Here is a 22724-nt window from a genome sequence, read left to right on the forward strand (position 1 = left end):
TTTAGTGGTTTTGATCGTTTGCGGCAAAGCTTTATAGGTTATTATAACTTGTGTGCGTAAGTATAACCAGGAGTGATTTCATTAACTTCTTTAATCAAGCCTCATTTAATTAACTGGTGTTTGTCATTTCAATTCAACCTGTTGCTAGAGTGCAACATATTTTCTTGTAACATTGTTTATTTCCTGAAACCCAATAGAACAGAAAATGCTCATCTCAAGACATGAATGATTGTTAACAAACCAAGCATGAACCACTCTAGAAAGTAACAAAAAGCATTACGTCTGTCTACCTATTTCCCTCTATAATGGACTTTTATCTATCAGTCTATGGTGGGTACATTACCAAGATCACTTGGCTCACTCAGACTCTCATCTCTCTCTTTCATCTCACATACCTTAAAAAAGAATCCAGAATTCACTCACTGAGAACACACCTTGTGTAAACACCAAAAGCCATTTCCACTAAAAGCTAGAATGCACCAGTTCCCGTCCATCAATTTTGTATCGTTTTCAATATCATTCAAGGTATTGGAGTATTAGAATGGTATTTCCTATTCAAGTCAATGTTTGTTGATGTGGATTCTGTTCGATTAGAAAGATTCAAGTTGTATGTTAAACGTCATAGCACAATTGAAAGATATATGGTGTGTAGAAATTCAAAGAGGGTGGCCAGCAGGGATAGGTGGAATGGGCTGAGGGGAGCTGAGGGTTGGGATGTGGAATTGGAGACAAGTGGGAGTGGAGCTGCTGGGCGGGGCATAGAATGATGGTCAAAAAATGAAGTCAAAATAAAACAATACAAAAAGTACATTTGAATAAAACTGAGTGGCAACGTTGTTACATCTAATGCTTGTTTGCCTGAGGCTGATGCCATACAGGTGTTTGTATGCATGTACACATGCATATACACACACACTCATTCAAACGCTGGATGTGGACCAGCAGCCATATTGAGTGTACTGGTGAAACATGCACGATTAGCTTTGTCAATTCTAGTAATTTTATTTCTATGATTGGAGAAATCCATTTAGGCCAAAGGAGCCCACTCATTCCTCTCAGCATGCCCGGTGACCAGCGGGGCCACCCACCTCATTGATCACAGTCAGGTTTAAGACTCAATGGGGTCCTGCATTTGGCCATGTATGTTGTTAGGGTAATGGCTTATAAAACATTGCCTTTGATTTCCAAGAGACACACAGGGAAAACCCAGGCCTTGGAAGTTATAGGGGAGGGGTCGGACATCTGCAAGCTCAGCGCTAACCTGCACCCACTCTCCGAGAGGGGTTGGCTAAAAGGGATGATCTGAGAGAGGTCAGAGTTCAAAGGATGCCAGAAAAAGAGTAGTGCGACACATTATCTCAACATACATTTTTTTCTTAAGACCAGCCCTAAGGCTATTGAGGAAGACATGAGACAATAGTAACATGGATACAATAAAGCTGTCTAACTTCAATGGTTACATTGTCCCAGCTGGACATCCATGTTTAGCTGGATATATACACTCTAGCTGACCCTGGTAAAGTAGTTAATGTGGTTAATGGTCATGTAATATCCTGGTTCTGGATCCATTAGTTAAATTGGATGGATTAATTTGTAAGGTGGATCCATCATGGAGGGGATATAGAGTAAAGTATAGCATGCAATAAGTATTACCCATTGTAAGGGGATACTTTGGTAAACATGCTTTCACAATAAAAACTTTGGAGGCGAAGATGATAACTTCAGTTTTAGACACCTACATTGCCATTGCAGGACTGTAGACACAGCGCACACTGAATCAACTATGTTACACTTCACACTCCTTTGACCTCCCCCTCACTGCACCTGGGTCACTGCACCAATTTGACCATCTGGGGTTCGAAGCCTGCTCTTTTAGCTGGCAGAGCTAAAAGCTTAAGCATTAGTTCGGGGCGCTAACACAAGTCTTCAGGTCCAACACAGGTTGCCATGTTAAACACACATTTCAGGCCAGAGGTCAAGTATTTCTATTGGAAACCATTATGTTACAAGCAGACCTGGGGTTGACAGATTGTGGACTAACCTGAGGGGGAGGCAGCCCCCCGGCTCCAGGTGGGCAATCTGGCAGCATGATAGTCTTTTGAGGAGTGCTGCACTGGCAGTTAGGGGAAGGGTTGGCCATGCTCCAGGTCCCGTTGATTAAGATGTTGTTGATAGAGGGTTCCACTGAGGGAGTAGTCCATTTAGAATCAATGGGGACACACGGGAGATTCCTGGAGAAAGGGGGGTGGGGGTGATGATGGTGATGAAGATGATGATGAAGATGACTAACCATGAGAATCAAAATAGGAAATATCATGCCTTGGCAGGGGATTTCTCAACAGTTATCATCAGAAAGACATAACATTCAAATTCAAGCATGTATACAGTACACTTACTTACACAGTTTTAGGATACCTGTTTAGGTCTAGCTCTTTTTAAACATAGCATCGCTCTCTAATGAAAACCTTTTTATTTTGTATTGAAAGCAGTCACTCCACTCAATGTACTCTGAACATTCCATGACTCTAGGAAAATAGCTCCTGAAGGTCCATAAAAGTTTCACTGTATGCTCGTTAATGGGAAAATATGGATTCTTTTTTTCAATTTACTGAAACATTTCTGTTTTGGAGATGAGAGGTTTTCATTCGTCAGCAACGGTAGATGACAAATGACGTTGTCAACACAACTACAGCATAGAAGTCTCCTTATCTAAAACAGGGAGGCACGGTAAGTGTTGTTAGTGCGCCGGCTGAAGAGTTGGGGAAGCAGAACAGCTTGATAAAGCATGTTGAACATGATCGGGCTTGACAGAGAGGAGATGGAGCAGTTATGAGAGATCAGGTTCACTTAACTATTGACAATATAATTCCAACCCCCTAACCGTAAAACAAGGCACATCTGCACAATCCCAAAAAACACTCACCTCCGAGAACCCCAGAACGAACGAATGAATATATCAAATAAATGGTGCTAAATAACTTAGATTGATGCCGTAAACGTGTATTATTTCATCTCAACCATATACCGTACGATACCGTGTATATGCCTTCGGTTGTACGCAATCAATATTTAGGATTTATTCGATGGTTTTCTTCACTGCATGGATATTGTGTCAGAACATGTAAGAATAAAACGGAATGTAGTCTCTCGAGGAATTATCCTGCATGAGATACGCAACTTCAGATTTTATCAAAACAAAAAAAAATCCAAATCGACCAGGTTCAGCATCAGATTTGGTGAAAACAAAATTTGAATTGATTTATTGAGGTAAAAAAAATGTGCCAATGGGGGAGATGTTTGCCCAATTCCATATTGACACCTACCCCCTACCCTGTATGCACTTTTGAGATCTGAAATCATCGGATATGAGTATCTGTCCACGTGCTAAGTGTTGCTTGTCACATGTTGCTCTGTATGCACTTATTGTCTGTCTGCATTTATCTTTTTAAGTGTTTTTAATAATAACCTGCCCAGGGACTATGTTAGAACATTTTCCAGATGGCTAAAAATAAATGTAATAAAGTAAAGTAGACAATGTGGGAACATTTGCACCAAGCATATCAGAGGGTAACCATATCCAATTGAATCTCCCTTTCCATTTCCATCTCCACAAATGCAAGGGGGGGGTCTGGGCTAGCTAGAGGACGATTTGGGCCTATATGGCATACAACTAATAAACACTTGAACAACACTTTATCAAATTTGATTATGTGCTTTGCACCCTTCTCCACTGTTCAAAATGAACAGATATTGGGCGGCTTGCTTCACTTGGAGAACTTTATGGACAATCTAGCAGGAGAAACACTGCAAACAAAACATATGCAGTAATAACATGGAAGGAGGGAGAGGTGTGTCAAAATGGCCGCTGGTCATACTCACGGTATAGGGTTGTTAGCCATGCAGCGAGTCCCAAACCCAGGATTATTCACCAAAGAGTCCACCACATGAGCAACCTCTGTATTATTTGGCGGTCCATCATTGCTGCAATGAAATTGGACCTTGTTAGTTAGACTCTAACACTATGCCTTACTGGAGGGCTAATTATCAACATAATCCAAAGCAATCATCTAATCTTTTAATTGCCCCCCATCTTGGACAAATAAAACATCTCCAGTCCCCACAATAACAAACATTTCTCCGATCCCACGTCCGAGCTTGATAAGGAACCAAGTGGTGGGTCTGCCGTTGACTGAAAAGCAAAATGAAGCATTGTGGCTGTAAGAGCTGAACGTCAGGCAGTCCATGCTCAAAGCAGTTGGATCATGCCCTGACCAAGTCAAATCAAAATGTATTTGTCACATGCGCCGATTACAATAGGTGTAGACTTTACCGTGAAATGTTTACAAGCCCTTAACCAACAATGAGTGTGAAGTAAAAAAAACGATAAGTGAAAAATAGAAAATAAAAGAAACAAATAATTAAACAGCAGCAGTGAAATAACAAGCGAGGCTAGGGGGTAGTGGTAAAGAGTCAATGTGCAGGTAGGTTTGTGTCACTGGGCAGCTCGCGGCTGTCCTTCCCTTTGTAATCTTTAATAGTTTGCAAGCCCTGCCACATCCGATGAGCGTTGAGGCTGGTGTGGTACAATTCAATCTTAGTCCTGTATTGATGCTTTGCCTGTCTGATGGTTCGTCGGAGGTTATAGCAGGATTTATTATAAGCTTCCGGGTTAGAGTCCCGCTCCTTGAAAGCGGCATCTCTACCCTTTAGCTCAGTGCAGATGTTGCCTGTAATCCATGGCTTCTGATTGGGATATGTACGTACTGTCACTGTGGGGACAACGTCGTCAATGCACCTATTGATGAAGCCGATGACTGAGGTGGTATACTCCTCAATGCCATTGGATGAATCCCAGAACATATTCCAGTCTGTGCTAGCAAAACAGTCCTGTAGCTTAGCATCTCCTTCATCTGACCACTTTCTTATTGACCGAGTCACTGGTGCTTCCTGCTTAAGTTTTTGCTTGTAAGCAGGAATCAGGGGGATAGCATTATGGTCATATTTGTCAAATGGAGGGTGAGAGAGAGCTTTGTATGCATCTCTGTGTGTGGAGTAAAGGTGGTCTAGAGTTTTTTCCCCTCTGGTTGTACATTTAACATGCTGGTAGAGATTAGGTAAAACGGATTTGAGTTTCCCTGCATTAAAGTCCCCAGCCACTAGGAGCATTTTCCTGTTTGCTTATGGCCGTATACAGCTCATTGAGTGCGGTCTTAGTGCCAGCATCGGCCTGCGGTGGTATATAGACAGCTACGAAAAATATAGATGTAAATTCTCTTGGTAGATAGTGTAGTCTACAGCTTATGATGAGATACTCTTGCTCAGACGAGCAAAACCTTCGGACTTCCTTAGATTTCATGCACCAGTTGTTGTTTACAAATATACACAGGCCATCGCCCCTTGTCTTACCAGAGGCTGCTGTTCTATCCTGACGAAAAAGCTTAACACCCGCCAGCTATATGTTAATCATGTCGTTGTTCAGCCACAACTCGGTGAAACATAATATATTACAGTTTTTAATGTCCCGTTGGTAGGGTATATACGTGCTCGTAGTTCGTCTATTTTATTATCGATTGATTGTACGTTGGCTAACAGGACCGATGGTAAAGGTAGATTACCCTTTCGGCAACGGATCCTTACGTCCACAATATCTCTGTCTTTTCCTCCTGCAAATGACAGGGATGAGGGCCATGTCGGGCGTCCGAAGTAAATCCTTCCCATCCAACTCGTCAAAGAAGAAGAATTCCTCCAGTACGTGGTGAGTAATCGCTGCTCTGATATCAAGAAGCTCTTTTCGGTCATAAGACACGGTGGCAGAAACATTATGTACAAAATAAGTTACAAATAACGCGAAAAAACATACACAATAGCACAATTGGTTACGGGAGCGTAAAACGGCAGCCATCTCCTTTGGCATCATTAGTTCTATCCTGGTGGAACTTTGGGGGTTTAAGTTACTGGACTAGATACTGTAATCAGGATTTGATTAGGTCACTAAGGGCTTGGCTCACTGAATCAACCAAGATTAGGAGGATGGGTATATTTACAGTATTTCCATCACTAGATAGAGAAATTGGCCAAAAGGAAATTAGATCAAAAGGAGTGTATATTTCATTGTTTTTATTTAAAGTAGTGCAAGATACCCAGCTAACATGCAACCGTGATTAGTGTAATGAAGGATGACAGAGTAATAATTTTACGGCACTGGCATTTTGTTGAGAACATTACATTTCCAAATGAAAACATACCACTTAGCAGGTATGGATGAGAAAAGCTCTTGGCATTCTGAATGGAGCAGATGTCAACATAACATAAACTCTGTGTGTGTGTGTGTGTGCGTGCGTGCGTGCGTGCGTGTGCGCGCGTGCGTGTGTGTGTGTGTGTGTATATATGTGTGGTGTGTGTGTGCACATGTGCATACAGTATGCTCCATCTGTTTGTTTACATCAGAGCACTCTACGGTACTTATGTGCCTGGAGGGAAAACAGACAGTTTACAAATCAATGTATACACAAACTCTGCTCTTTATCTTGGCTCTAAAAACACAGCATTTCATAAAGATCATAACTAGGGTCCAGCGTGGTCACTGCTGGCCAATGGGATTAGTACAACGTTTATAGGCTCATTTATCTCTCATGAAGGTCAGTCTAAAGTATATAATTTCCTCCGCCATAAGCGAGGAGAGAAATCGAAGTGGTTGATTGCAAAAATGGATTATGCTCAGCCATCTGTTTTACCATTAATGATAGTTGGGAATATGTCCCAAATAGCACCCTATTCCCTTACAGTGATCTATTTTTGACCAGGGCAGTACACTATATTTGGAATAGGGTGTGATTTGGGACACAAACTGGGATGAACAATTATTCAAGGTAACAAGACTATTGGGGGGACAAAATGAACACAGAGACACACTAGAACTAATCTTGGTTTATGTACTGAAAGAGAAAATCTTACAGTAGTAGTAATAGTCAATTTAGATGCAATGAATTAGAACAAATAATGCAGATCTGAGTGTTGTAATACTTATGTAGCCGACGCCTACTCTCTGAAATAAAATATGGCTATTTATTGAAGAGGCATAATGCTCTGGCAGGAAATATGTGTTTCCTTTAGTGTAAAATAAAGTGGTTGCTTTCTCGTAAGAAGAAGAAAGAATGATTTCTCATCATTACTTTGGTTGTATAACCTCCACTCCATGTCAGATGGATTAACTTTAAACTTAAATATCATGGAGTAGGGATCAGATTGCACATTCAACTCACTCCTTTCAACTCCCCTCTCATCTGAGAGACGCATTGTATGGATATCACATTTTTAAAGAAATTAAGTCTTAAGAATATTTTGTTCATGGGACAAGCCTAATCATGTTTATGTTTGAATCGAAAAGTGTCATCAATGTTCGACCATACTGTTCAAATACTCCATTATTAAGGGATATGAAGTTGCATTAAATTGCACGGCATAGACATGATGTTATTCATGTTCATTTTAAACATTAGGAGCATAACAATTGCTTTTTAAACCAGCCGTTTTAACCTGAATTTGCCAAATTCCCAGGGCACGTTTAGTTGACATTGACTATTTCAGCTGGAGCATGTACTATATACTCTCTCTGTCTGTGTAGAACAGGATCGAGCCTGTTGTGGCTTTTCCAGAGATCACATAGGGAAGTGTCTTAAAATAATTAAGGGGAAGACTATGTGCAGTAATTGACCACAGACAATGTCAGAGAAGTGAAAAAACTTCAGCTTGCTAATGGTGACACATACCAAGGCTAGTTTTTGGTTGTTCTGATGAATACTGCATATTTAATGTGGTGTAACAACTGCAGTTAAGACTCACTGCCTTTAGTCTAACTTCAACTAAGAAGGTGAAACTCTAGCCAGTGAAAAAGGCATATACCCGCAATTTCCATAGCAACCATTTAAATAGTTAGGTGGAGTCACTGCTATGAGTCGCTCGTCCCTCAACTGACAGTGCAGGCGGAATCATTGCGGTATCAGACATAAGACAATGCTAAGAAGGTGAATCTCTAGACAGTAAAAAAAAAAACATACCTGTGATTTCCATAGCAACATGCCTGATAGTTCTGTTTAAACCGTCCAACTGGATCAATCTATTACAATGCTCTCCCCTGAATAAAATAAGCAAACCTCCGTAGAATATCAATGAGCAGGAGGAGGGAACTCTATGAAATATTCAACATGTTTTTCACATTACTTCTATTTATTTTAATGTATTTTATAAGCAAACCCCAAAATGCAATGCAAGAAATAAAAATAAAAAATCTGTGTTACTGTAATTATAAAAACCAACTTGCCGATATGTTACAGTATGTATAGAATATATATGGTGTCCATATTAGAACAGCCTCAATCTCAGCAGAAAAAAAATCCAGCTGAGATTGAGGGTGTCCTTGTATAGACACTGTAAATATAAGTGTTTTTCTGTGACACTTAAACAAGGATGAAAAAAAACATTGTTAAACCAGCTATGCAACTGATTCCACCATTTTCCGTCCATCTACACCACAGCTCAGATGGCATCCTTAAAAGTGTGTACAATTAATTATGCCTTGACATCTGGGATTCAACTCAGTGTTACTGTGAGTGAAGGTATATCTTCTGTCCATCAAATGGGCAGCTATACGTCTCCTCATGAGATTAATAAAAATGTAACTTTATTTCTTTGACAGATTATGCGAGTCAGAGCTCAAACATTGGATCCTGACATGCACTGCCATGTCAAGGCCGAAGCCAGATTATTACCCAGTCAGTTTGAACACATTGGAATTTGTGAGGCATCTACACTGCTCTCTACTCTCCCCCAGAAAGACAGTAAATCTCAGTGCCAAATATCACCATATTGGTGCACTATATACAGAATAGGGTGGCATTGGGGACACAGTCAAATTCATTCCAATATGCCAAAGTCTTCAAAACAAAATTCCCTCCAAACATTGGCACTAGGAGCGATCCACCTCCATCGCCTATGTGGTTTCTGCATTCAGATAAACAGTATGCCCATTATTCTTAACATCATAGTAGAATGACTTTATATTTTTTATAATTCTTTCTATCTGTCCTGCTCAGGTTACCCTGCTGAGTTTGCTACGTTTACACAAATGCAATACAAATCTCAGCATATTCACCTGTACTGATAAAGGTGTGATTATAAAGTCAGAGAGCATGATGTTTCAATGGCTCACCTGTAGAATGTCGTTTGGGGCAGCCCGTACATCCATGGTTGCAGCTCCAGATTAGGGTACTCAGCAAAAGGGGGAATGATGACGGAAAAGATGAGAGACAGGCAGACGAAGACAGCGGGCAGAATCACCTGTGTGACATTGACATGATATTAGAATCTGCTGCAAAATTACACTTATTTGGCAATGCCTTTTTTAGGTATCCTATCCTGTGAAAACACTGTTACAGAAGGCCGATACAATGCGTTTAATATAATTTAATGACAATTACTGACTATCCACATAACTTTCTTATTTAACTAGGCAAGTCAGTTAAGAACAAATTCTTATTTACAATGACGGACTACCGGGGAACAGTGGGTTGTTCAGGGGCAGGATGACAGATTTTTACCTTGTCAGCTCTGGGATTCGATCCAGCAACCTTTCAGTTACTGGCCCAACGCTCTAACTACTAGACTACCTGCCGCCCTGTTACATGCATATCTTATATACAGTATACTAATCGGCTGGCGGGTACGAGCGTTGGACCAGTAACCGAAAGGTTGCTGGATCGAATCCCCGAGCTGACAAGTTAAAAATCTGTTGTTTTGCCCCTGAACAAGGTAATTCATCCACTGTTCCCTGGGCGCTAATGATGTGTACAGTATGTTAATTAAGGCAGCCCCCTGCACCTCTCTGATTCAGAGGGGTTGGGTTAACTGCGGAAGACACAGTTCAGTTGAAAGCATTCAGTTAAACAATTGACTAGGTATCCCCCTTTTTCTTGTAGTGGGATATCTAAAGTCATATGTGTTACAATACTACTTTCACCAGCCAACCAAATGAAGCATTTTCCCCGCAGAATCAGAAAAGGGGTGTAGTTTCATGTGTCCGACTGAGGCTCCCTTGAGGGAGCATTGAAATGTTATTGCGCAATCCAATTAGCAAACGCTGGGAGCGATCGGGGATAAAGATAATAATATGTCTTTTCACTTGTCATGTGCTTTCATCCAGAGTGGAACGTGCTGTACTGGACTACATACTTACAATTCAATTCAAACTAAGTATCATTACCACAAATCTGCTATGGTGGGTTTGGCCTTGGAAAGAACAATGCATAAGCAGAAAATACCTCATCACTACTATACAGTATGGTGGTGGATCTTTGATGGTATGGGGCTATTTGGCTTCCACTGGTCCTGGGACACTTGTTAAGGTCAACGGCATCATGAACTTTACCAAGTATTTTGCCAAAAACCTGGCTGCCTCTGCCAGGAGGATGAAACTTGGCCGCAAGTGAATCTTCCAGCAACCTTTCAGTTACTGGCCCAACGCTCTAACTACTAGGCTAACTGCCGCCCTGTCACATGCATATCTTGTATACAGTATACTAATCGGCTAGCGGGTACGAGATAACCCCAAGCACACATCTAAATTCACCCCATAAATTGCTTGAACATAAAATCAACATTTTGCAATGGCTATCTCGCCTTCCGGACTTGAACCCCATTGAAAACCTGTGGTTTGAATTGAAGAGCGCAGTCCATAAGCGCAGGCAAAGGATATCAAGAATCTAGAAAGATTAAGTGTGGAGGAATGGTGTAAGATCTCTCCCAATGTGTTCTCCAATCCCATAAAATGTTTTAGAATAAAATAATTTTCCCATGTTTTTATCGCTCAGCATATTCATTTTTATGTCTTTTTAACTCATCTTTACCAAGGGATCCAATCATTTTGGACCACGCTGCATATAAATCGTGTGTGCATGTGGTGTATGATTGCATACATCTGTCTGTCTTGTGTCGTGCATTTGCATGTGCACGTGTGCTTGCGTAGGTGTGGAAGACACGGAGAGGTGAAATCATAACATCCAACGCTACTGTAGTAACATCACTCCACCCCTACCCCCATCATCACCCCCACCCTCTCCGTTACAATCCACAATGAAAGTGATGCACACAATCAGACATGAGACCAAACGCTTTTATACCCTCGTCAATTATAATGCTTGCCGTTTACTTGTTTTGGCTGCCTTGCATGTTCTAAAGAGTTTGATTAAACACTTTCAAACACTTGCTTTGTCAACTGCCGCCTACTTAGGCATAATTCATTTTGCGCTGTTCTCTTTTCCTGCCACCACGACATCCCCCCTTTTCTCTTCTCCATGTAAAATGTTCCCTTTTCATTTCCATTCTTGGAGCTGACAAAAAGGTCATAGACAGAATGGACAATATCTTTCATCTTTAAACACTTGTACTGCTGGATACTCCACTGAAGAGGGAGGTTTGCTGAACTTAATTAATTACATGCTGCAATTTCCGGAGCCCATTCATACAATACAAATGAAAAATGCTATATTTACCTCAGAGTTCTATGTAAATGCGGGCGCCGCTAAAATAATAGTCTGCGACAACTGAAAAGCCTCTAAATGAGATAATCCCGAACACACACACTTTCTCTCAGACTGTAATGGTGTGTGGCATCTGGTAGTATTTCTTCTGTGAACACACGCCAAACAATAGAGAAAAGTCATTAAGTTCACAATGTGCTCCACAGACTACGAGTTTACCACACTCTCAAATTTGGTGAAACAAGGAAGATAATAATATTAAATGGGTACAAACACCAAGACGAAATTATAGTGTTTTCAGATTCACTGTAAAAAAATAACAGATTAATTTTATTACATTTAATTTGAGGGCAGACTGGCTAGTTGGCATATTTGGTATTTGGTATTTTATTAAGATCCCCATTAGCTGTTGCAAAAGCAGAAGCTACTCTTCCTAGGGTTCACACAAAACATGAAACATAATAGAGAATGACATAATACAGAACAGCATTAGACAAGAACAACTCAAGGACAGAACTACACACATTACATTTTAAAAAGGCAAACGTAGCCTACACATCAATGCATACACACAAATTATCTATGTCAAATAGGGGAGCGGCATTGTGCCACGAGGTGTTTCTTTATCCGTCTTTTGAAACCAGGTTTGCTGTTTATTTGAGCAATATGAGATGGAAGGAAGTTCCATGCAATAAGGGCTCTATATATTACTGTCCATTTTCTTGAATTTGTTCTGGATTTTGGGACTATGAAAATACCCCTGGTGGCATGTCTGGTGGGATAAGTGTGTGTGTAAGTTGACTTTGTAAACAATTTGGGATTTTCAACACATTAATATTTCTTATAAATAGAAGAAGTGTTGCTGTCAGTCTCTCCTCAACTCTTTGCCAAGAGAGACATGCATAGTATTTATATCAGCCCTCTGATTACAATTAAGCTTAACTAGGTCTTTCCTTGCAGCACTGGATCATACGACTGGACAATAATCAAGATTAGACAAAACTAGAGCCTGCAGAACTTGCTTTTAGGAGTGTGGTTTCAAAAAAGCAGAGCCTCTCTTTATTATGGCTATACCTCTCCCCATCTTTGCAACCACTGAATCTATATGTTTTGACAATGACAGTTTACAATCTAAGGTAACACCAAGTAATTTAGTCTCCTCAACTTGTTCAACAGCCACTCCATTCATTACCAGATTCAGCTGAGGTCTAGCACTTAAGGAATTATTTGTACCAGATACAATGCTCTTAGTTTTAGAGATGTTCAGGACCAGTTTGTTACTGGCCACCCATTCCAAAATAGACTGCAACTCTTTGTTAAGGGTTTCAGTGACTTCATTAGCTGTGTATATGGTTGACTCATCAGCATACATGAACACACATGCTTTGTTTAATGTCAGTGTCAGGTCATTGGTAAAAATAGAAAAGAGTAGAGGCCCTAGAGAGCTTCCCTGCGGTACACCACACTTTACATGTTTGACATTAGAAACACTTCCATTAAAGAAAACCCTTTGAGTTCTATTAGATAGATAGCTCTGAATCCACGATATGACAGAGGTTGAAAAGCCATAGCACCTACATTTTTTCAACAATAGGTTAGGGTCAATAATAGCAAAGGCTGCATTGAAATCAAACAGTACAGCTCCCACAATCTTCTTATTAGCAATTTCTTTCAACCAATCATCAGTCATTTGTGTCAGTGCAGTACATGTTGAGTGCCCTTCTCTATGAGCATGCTGAAAGTCTGTTGTTAATTTGTTTAAAGAGAAATAGCATTGTATTTGGTCAAACATTTGTTTTTGTGAATCAACTAGCTTGCCTATCCAATTGCGTGAGAAAAGCACAGGGCCTGTGCGGTGCACATATTAGGTTGCACATGCTGCATCAGATATCCAAAAGAAAACTGCATCCAACATGCTAAATGCTAATCTTAAAATATCTGATGTAGCATATGTCCTAATATGTACACCGACCTACACATAAAACAGACCATCAACCATAGAGGTATATGATACACTATTAACTGTGTAATATTTCATTCTATGCCATCAACAGGGATTTTGATATGCATCATATTCATGCCAACATGTTCTCAATCCACCCTACCACTCACACTTGTCTTTCTTGCCAACACTGACTTGGCTTATAACTACTTTTATCAAGAACATTTTTTACTTACTATGACTGTGATATGTCATTGGTCGTGTCCAAATACCCGTACTAGCGTTCTAAATAGTAGGCATTTTGGGCATGTTAAAAAAATTGTTTTATAGTATGTGAAATTTCGAAAATGTATTATGCTTTAAATGCCAGGATGCCATAGTCATTTCTAATTTTCATCTAGTAGAATTTGTTGCACACTATTGAGGAAGAGAGTTGTCTTTTGAGAGCCACGTGTATCTGACCACAGCTGATAATCAGCTGAGAGGAGCTCTGTACCAAAATGAAGGTATGGAGGGAATCAACACAACTGTGTATTAGATGACACATTCTCAGTAGGATGAGACTAGTATGCTGATACTTGTAGCTTGCTGTATTCATTTTTACTAAACAGTACGTAGTGCGATTAGTACACAGTATGTCGTTTAAGTAAGTAGTAGGCAAGACAGATTTCGGACAAGGTCGTTGTCTCACCTAGCTATGTTAAGATGGATTCACTAACCGTAAGTTGCTCTGGATAAGAATGTCTGCTAAATTCTGAATCTTCCACATTATACAATATACAATGTTGGCCTTTAAATTATAAACAAGGTTAATTGACCGGAAATAACAACAACGATAATAAATTAGACTAATTCAGCTAATAACAAAGACTCACTGCAAAACACAGGCTAATTTGATCACTAATAAGAGTTAGTTAGCAATTGATGGAACATTTCAGAACACCACAGAAAGCTATTTTATGTACCAACTTAAGTAGATGTAACCTTGTTACCATTGGTTACATATCTGAGAGGAAGTCACCGAGTGCAGCTCAGCTCATCAATTAACCGACTAGTGAATCACAGGAAAATAGAGAAACTGTAGAACAAAGCGACTGGAAGGTCAATGTCGTAGGAGATTATAAAACACAGACTATTTTCTTTCAATTCCCTGTATGCTACCTTGTAAATTGACAGAATTCACTTTTCAATGAAATTGTCGATGTAATATGAGTTTACAATTATATAAGGAAGTAGAGACTCCTTTCTTTGTGGGTAAAAGTTGCCGTGTCATGGGCCTGGTTTCCCGCCTTCAATTTTTATTTGTTTTTACGATGACTGAAGTGTAAAGTTAATACCAATTGTTTGGCATAGCACACAAAAGTGTGACTAAATATCTGTACACTTTGCCACAAACTACCGTCAATGTTCAATTTATACATTAACTATTTAGTGTACCAAACGTGTCTGGGGGTGCCCAATGTTGAAATTCTTTGATTTGCCCCCCCCTGTCACTTGAACCATGAATATTGTATTCATCCCTTTGGGTGCAACAATGGTTTTAAGGAAACAGCTTTGATGCCAACAACAGAATCTAAAGTTTAACACTATGAACATTCTGGGAAACAGAGGCCTGGCCCTGAATGACATCTATGTGCCTCCATTGGAAGGAGGGTCATCAGCAGTGAAGGCAGAGGACATCCATTTTGAATCAAGCACAATGCTTCTACACACAGCTCTGGGATAACCTATCGGAAAGACATCGCAATCAGTCTCAGGTACGTACGTCGAGTTCCGATTCAGTCACCTGGGCTCACATGACAGAAGAGCTTGCCTCCCTACCACTTCCTCAAGTCCACATACTTAACCGTCCATCTCCTAACTTTCGTCCCCATAAATCACTTCATTTTGAGTCTCATCTTTTGAATTCCCCACCGGCTCTGTTTAAAGAGATTGCCTCACGCCACATTCATATAAGCTAACAATGGGAGCTGTTTACATGACGCTCAGGCCCTTTGTCAGGCCCGCAAGTGACATGAATGGGCAGGAAGAGAGGTGGAATGAGAGGAAGAAGGAGGGAGGAGAGGAGCCATGAAACAAAGGTTGCGTCCCAATTGGAATCCTGTTCCCTTTAGAGTGGACCACTTTGGATGAGGGCTCATAGTCCAAAGTAGTGCACTGTATAGGAAATAGGATGCCATTTGGGACTCACTTTCACTCCACACACACCTCCCCTCGCTAACAAAACATAGTCACGTCCGGTATTGACAGTGACTAATGGTATGATCGGTATTGCAGCGAGTTACAGGGGGAAGTGTGTTCTAAAATTCAGCAGGTGGTAGGTTTACACACGGGCGAATAGGAGAAGTGGAGTGGAGTACTTCATGATGATGGTGCCTTTGGAGTGTAATTAATTCAATGTCGTGGTATCATTCATCGCTGATGGGGTTGCACCATGTCTACACACGTGTTATGAATAAAGATTTGCATCAATATGATTATTAGTGGAACAGAGCTCAAAATAAATGACAAAGAAACAGAAAATCTGAGTTTGTACGTCAACAATTGTGCATCATCTCTGACGAAAAGTAAATGTAAGGTGTCATGTAAATAGATAACCATCTATTGGTTCTGACTCTAAATTAAAATAACTCACAAAACGATACGGACACACACTTTACAGGCTAATAGCAACCTGCCAGAGAGCTAATTGTTATGATAATCTTATTTGATACATAACTAATGAAACCACATTATTAGCATACTAACAAATTAGAAAAAAAAATTGTAGACATCTCTTTGCCTTTGAGGTTCCTATTAATTTAAAGTGGAAACCATTATGAGAGGAGACAGGAAGTTCTCATAGCTGGTGTGTGTGTGTGTGTATGTGTGTTTGTGTGTGTTCTAAACAGATTTTAGTTTACATTACAGAGCCTCTCTTAAAGTTGTGATCGGCTCTGTCTCCTTGGCAGATAAGACAGATAAGCCCTTCAGATAAAATAAAACATCCACTTTCCTTAAGAAACGTATAATACATTCTAGGTTTGTTGCATACATAGGGACTGAGCGTCCATTTTTCTCCTCCACAGATTGAAGAGTTGGTAGTACTTTCATATCTATTTGTCAAACTACTTCCCCCTACGGTACATAGCCACCTCTTTTTACAATAGAATGGATTTTTTTCATGACACTACTACACTTAAGGGTATAGAAAACAGAGGCATAGAGAACTGTGAGGTTTGTGTGTGGTCATTACCTGAGCAATGATGCCTTTGCGGCTCCTGCGTGCGTGGTGGAAACGTTTGATGAAGAGGGCCAGGAATTGTCTCCGGATTAGTTCCCATCCCATTATCACACTGGAGCCCTTCCCATTCACATTGGCAACTCTCTCCACATCTAAAATGGAGGGCATACAAAATGTCTACAATAATTTTTAGGTACAATACAGTGTTCATGAAGTGAATGAAAACCATCTGACAATCTGTTAGGCTCTTAGGTTTGTAGAAAGTGAATGAAAATGTTTTAGCCTCTCTCACAGTGTAGAAAATAACACCTCAATAACACTATCTTAATGAGTAAAACAAAGCCCACAAAATAAGCAATGTGGCCTCTTATCTGTCTAAAAAGTCCAAGAAAAGTATTTTTGAAACAAAGCATATGTAAGCTTATTTCATAAGTGGGCTTGCTCAGGAAGAAATTGTAAAGGAGGTGGGCATTTTCTGATACTATTGCATCGTGTAAAATGAAAATCCCCTGCGTGGAATATGAATTGAAAGAGCTATGGGATTTTGTTTGGCTTTCCAAAATGGCCACCAGTTTGTGGAAAAGCTGCACCTGTGTGACAAATTGACTCTGTTGCCAACCAAGGAGAGCAAGAACTGGAGCAAGAACTGTCACAATGACTGACGTTTTGCGTCTTCTCCAGTGTTAATTGTCATAGAGCAGCAAATAATGAGGCTTCGTGAAAACATATGAATGTGTGTACCAACTTCTTAGGGATAGGCGTCCGGTCAACGGGACAGTTGTAAATCATGCAGCGCTGTGTGTCACGATCGCAGGTTTTAGAGAAACAACAAATGTTGGTTCATATAAGTGTCTAATATCAGAAATATGAAATTATTGTTAATATAACCGCACTGTCCAATTTACAGTAGCTATTACTGCGAAAAAAATCCCATGCTATTGTTTAAGGAGAGCTCCTAACAACAAAACACTATGTTCACAGCGATAGGTTTGATAAATTCACCTCTGAAGGTGAAATGTGTACTTACATTCTGAAATCTTGCTCTGATTTATCATCGAAAGGGTCTCAGAGATAACATGAAGTGTTGTTTTGTTAGATAAAATCCTTATTCATATCCTAAAAAGGTCCATATAGCATGCACGATCGATTTTGTATTTCCACTCATTCAAATCTAACCCTAAAAGTTGTTTCAACCAGTCAACTCACGTTCGTATTTATTCCTCAGAGATCCTAGAACGTAACCAGACTTCACTATATCATTAGGTGTGTACTGTACTATATCCTATAGGACACCAAATTTGGTCAGAGAGCATCGCATTCATGGCGCGCCAATGACACGGGCGGTCTTCACTTGATTGACTGTAACTTTGTCAAATAAGCACCAGTCAAACAAAGCTAGATAGCCAATGAGCTGGGCTTTTTGGGAGTATGCGGAAACCCCGTATCTGTCGCAAAATGTTGCTGCGAACCTTGTGCGGCAGCAAGCCTTTTCCTTTTGGACAAAGTTACAAGAATATGGAGATTTATGAAGTTTTGAAAACTGTGTGTTTTTCAAATGTTGAACTTACAATATGGCTACTAATACTGGGAAGGTAAAATCAAAGTCCAAGTATACAGAAAAATGTCATGTAAATGTAAATGTCTCCTTCACGATTTGCCCAAATGTACCTGGGTGATTTCACACTAAATGTCATGTAGCTTGCTCATACTTCAAGTTATCAGTCTGAAACTTTGCACATACACTGAATAACAACCAGAGTGATGGCTGGATTTGGGACCTTTGTTGCATTTCAAAGATAGTGGTAGTGTTTTTTTTCTTTGTATTTTCATCTACCAGATCTAATGTGTTATATTCTCCTATAGTCAATTCACATTTCCACAAACTTCAAAGTGTTTCCTTTCAAATGGTACCAAGAATATGCATATCCTTTCCTCAGGGCCTGAGCTACAGGCAGTTAGATTTGGGTATGTCATTTTAGGCAAAAATTTGAAAAAAAAGGGGGCTATCCCTATTAAAATTTTAACTCGGTATACGTACCCTCCACTCTGCTTGTGAACTTGGCTTTCACTTCAGCTTCAGTTGGATCATAACAATAGACAGGGAGGACAGAAAGAAGACAGAACATTACCATTCATTTGCAATAAGACATCATGTCTCTACCTCAGAATAGGCCTATTTTTTATTTTTTTATATTATTGAAAGATAAGCACATACCCCTTTTCCCAGTCACTTTGTCTGAAGTGTTCCCTACATTGGTCAGGCTTTGCCGTTGCCGCTTGGATTCCCTTGAACTTCTTGTCTTGTCTCTTACCAAAGGTGCTTTGTTATCTAAAATAACACACAGAAGGTCAGCTGTATTGGCATAACCCATTTACCGTTTTGAATACCATACAGAAATAATAGCAACCGCTTGTGGCCTATACAGTGTCATATTACTTGCTGAGGGTAATATCACACATCAACATGATAAAGGTATATCGTGATATTAATTTGTTCTTCCTGGGCCTTCAACGGTGGACGGGCTTCCAAATGTATTAAAATTGGCTTGGTAGGTTTAGGGTCCCAGAACATTCACACCTGGCCCAATGGGCAATCAAATCAAATCAAAGTTGATCTGTCACATGCACCGAATACAACACCATACAGTGAAATGCTTACTTACAGGCTCTAACCAATAGTGCGAAAAAAAAAGTGTGTGTACGGGTGTGTGTGTGTGTAGGTAAGTAAAGAAATAAAACAACAGTAAAAATAAATGTGAAAATAACAGTAGCAAGGCTATGTACAGACACCGGTTAGTCAGGCTTATTGAGGTAGTATGTACAAGTAAGTATGATTAAAGTGACTATGCATATATGATGAACAGAGAGTAGCAGTAGCGTAAAAAGAGGGGCTGGCAGGTGATGGTACACAATGCAGATAGCCCGGTTAGCCAATGTGCAGCAGCACTGGTTGGTCGGATCATTTGAGGTATTATGCACATGAATGTATAGTTAAATTGACTATGCATATATGATAAAACAGAGAGTAGCAGCAATGTAAAAGAGGGGTTGGGGGGTGGCACACAATGCAAATAGTCCGGGTAACCATTTGGTTACCTGTTCAGGAGTCTTATGGCGTGGTGATAAAAACTGTTGAGAAGCCTTTTTGTCCTAGACTTGGCACTCCATGTACCGCTTGCCATACCCTCTGAAGTGCCTTGCGGTTGGAGGCAGAGCAATTGTCGTACCAGGCAGTGATGCAACCGGTCAGGATGCTCTCGATGTTGCAGCTGTAAAACCTTTTGAGGATCTCAGGACCCATGCCAAATCTTTTTAGTTTCCTGAGGGGGAAGTGGCTTTGTCGTCGTGCCCTCTTCACGACTGCCTTGGTGTGTTTGGACCATTCTAGTTTGTTGTTGTTGTGGACACCAAGGAACTTGAAGCTCTCAACCTGCTCCACTACAGCCCAGTCGATGAGAATGGGCGTGCTCGGTGCTCCTTTTCCTGTAGTCCTCCTTAGTCTTGGTTACGTTGAGGGATAGGTTGTTATTCTGGCACCACCCAGCCAGGTCTCTGACTTCCTCCCTATAGGCTGACATTTTGAAATGTTATTGATAATGTTGAACCGATTCCACGCTGCACTTTGGTCTGAGTATGATTACATCGACAATCGTGACACTCTTTTCTGCCGTAAGATACGGTTGCAGAAACATTATGTACAAAATAAGTTACAAATAATGCCAAAAAAAACCACATAATAGCACAATTGGTTGGGTGCCCATAAAACTGCAGCCATTTCTTCCGGCACCATAATCAGCAAGCAGTCTTGTCTCTAGAGAGCCGTAAAAGTGAAAGGAAAAGCAAGCATTCACACACTTCTTGTTAACAACTATAGTTTTGGCAAGTTGGTTAGGACATCTACTTTGTGCATGACAATTTTCAATAATACATTTTCCAACAATTGTTTACAGACAGATTATTTCACTTATAAGTCACTGCATCACAAATCCAGTGGGTCAGATGTTAACATACAATAAGTTGACTGTGCCTTGATACAGCTTGGAAAATTCCAGAAAATTATGTAATGGCTTTAGAAGCTTCTGATAGGCTAATTGACATTATTTGAGTCAATTGGAGGTGTACATGTGGATGTATTTCACTGCCTAACTTCAAACTCAGTGCCTCTTTGCTTGACATCATGGGAAAATAAGCCAAGACCTCAGAAAAAATATTATAGACCTCCAAAAGTCTGGTTCATTTTTGGGAGCAATTTTCAAATACCTTAAAATACCACGTTCATCTGTACAAACAATAGTACGCAAATATAAACCTCATGGGACCACGCAGCCATCATACCGCTCAGGAAGGAGATGCGTTCTGTCTCCTAGAGATGAACATACTTTGGTGCAAAAAGTGCAAATCAATCCCAGAACAACAGCAAAGGACCTTGTGAAGATGCTGGAGGAAATAGGTACAAAATGATCTATATCCACAGTAAAACGAGTCCTATATCGACACTCAGCAAGGAAGAAGCCACTGCTCCAAAACTGCCATAAAAAAGCCAGACTACAGTTTGCAACTGCACATGGATATAAAGATCATACTTTTTGAAGAAATGTCCTCTGGTCTGATGAAACAAAAATAGAACTATTTGGCCATAATGACCATCGTTATGTTTAGAGGAAAAAGGGGGACGCTTGCAAGTCGAAGAACACCATCCCAACTGTGAAGAACAGGGGTGGCAGCATCATGTTGTGGGGGTGCTTTGTTGGTGCACTTCACAAAATAGATGGCATCATGAGGGAGGACAATTATGTCAATATAATGAAGCAACATCTCAAGACATCAGTCAGGAAGTTAAAGCTTGGTCGCAAATGGGTCTTCCAAATGGACAATGACCCCAAGCATACTTCCAAAGTTGCGGCAAAATGGCTTAAGTACAACAAAGTCAAGGTATTGAGGTGGCCATCACAAAGCTCTGACCTCAATCCCATTGAAAATTTTTGGGCAGAATTGAAAAAACATGTGCGAGCAAGGAGGCCTACAAACCTGATTCAGTTACACCAGCTCTGTCAGGAGGAATGGGCCAACATTCACCCAACTTATTGTGGGAAGCTTGTGGAAGTCAACCTGAAACATTTGACCCAAGTTAAACAATTTAAAAGCAATGCTACCAAATACTAATTGAGTATATGTAAACTTCTGACCGACTGGAAATGTGATGAAAGAAATAAAAGCTGAAATAAATCATTCTCTTTACTATAATTCTGACATTTCACATTCTTCAAATAAAGTGGTGATCCTAACTGACCTAAGACAGGGAATTGTTACTAGGATTAAATGTCAGGAAATATGAGAAACTGAAACTCTGGAAGCCAGCTAACAAGGACTGCGCCCCTCCTTCTCCGTGGCCGAGGTATGTAAAACATTTAAACGTGTTGACCCTCGCAGGACTACATTTAAATGTGCCCAGACGACATCCTCAGAGCATGCGCAGACTAGCTGGCTGGTGTGTTTACGGACATATTCAATCACTCCCTATCCCAGCCTGCTGTCCCCACATGCTTCAAGATGGCCACCATTGTTCCTATACCCAAGAAGGCGAAAAAAACTAAATGACTACTGCCCCGTAGCACTCACTTCTGTCATCATGAAGTGATTTGAAAAACTTGTCAAGGATCAAATTACCTCCACCTTACCGGCCACCCTCGCTATCAATCTGCACACTGCCCTATCCCATCTGAACAAGAGGAATACCTACAGTGGGGCAAAGAAGTATTTAGTCAGCCATCAATTGTGCATGTTCTCCCACTTAAAAAGATGAGAGAGGCCTGTAATTTTCATCATAGGTACACTTCAACTATGACAGACAAAATGAGAGAAAAAAATCCATAAAATCACATTGTAGGATTTTTTATGAATTTATTTGCAAATTATGGTGGAAAATAAGTATTTGGTCACCAACAAACAAGCAAGATTTCTGGCTCTCACAGACCTGTAACGTCTTCTTTAAGAGGCTCCTCTGTCCTCCACAGGTTACCTGTAT

General features: G+C 40.3%; 1 protein-coding gene across 1 annotated transcript in view; it reads right to left on the bottom strand.

Annotated features, from left to right (window-relative positions):
- The window catches only part of LOC110500599 (phospholipid-transporting ATPase ABCA1), a 223800-nt gene that overhangs the window by 101354 nt on the left and 99722 nt on the right, over positions 1 to 22724 (bottom strand). The window contains exons 19-24 of the mRNA XM_036956518.1: positions 18915 to 19028; positions 18738 to 18773; positions 16712 to 16851; positions 9209 to 9336; positions 3880 to 3981; positions 2042 to 2231 (exon numbers count right to left, since the gene is read on the bottom strand). Coding sequence (XP_036812413.1) covers positions 2042 to 2231; positions 3880 to 3981; positions 9209 to 9336; positions 16712 to 16851; positions 18738 to 18773; positions 18915 to 19028 — 710 coding nt within the window. The remainder of the gene's footprint in view (positions 1 to 2041; positions 2232 to 3879; positions 3982 to 9208; positions 9337 to 16711; positions 16852 to 18737; positions 18774 to 18914; positions 19029 to 22724) is intronic.

Source organism: Oncorhynchus mykiss, chromosome 21 (assembly GCF_013265735.2).
Source record: "Oncorhynchus mykiss isolate Arlee chromosome 21, USDA_OmykA_1.1, whole genome shotgun sequence".
Classification (NCBI taxonomy): Eukaryota; Metazoa; Chordata; class Actinopteri; order Salmoniformes; family Salmonidae; genus Oncorhynchus; species Oncorhynchus mykiss.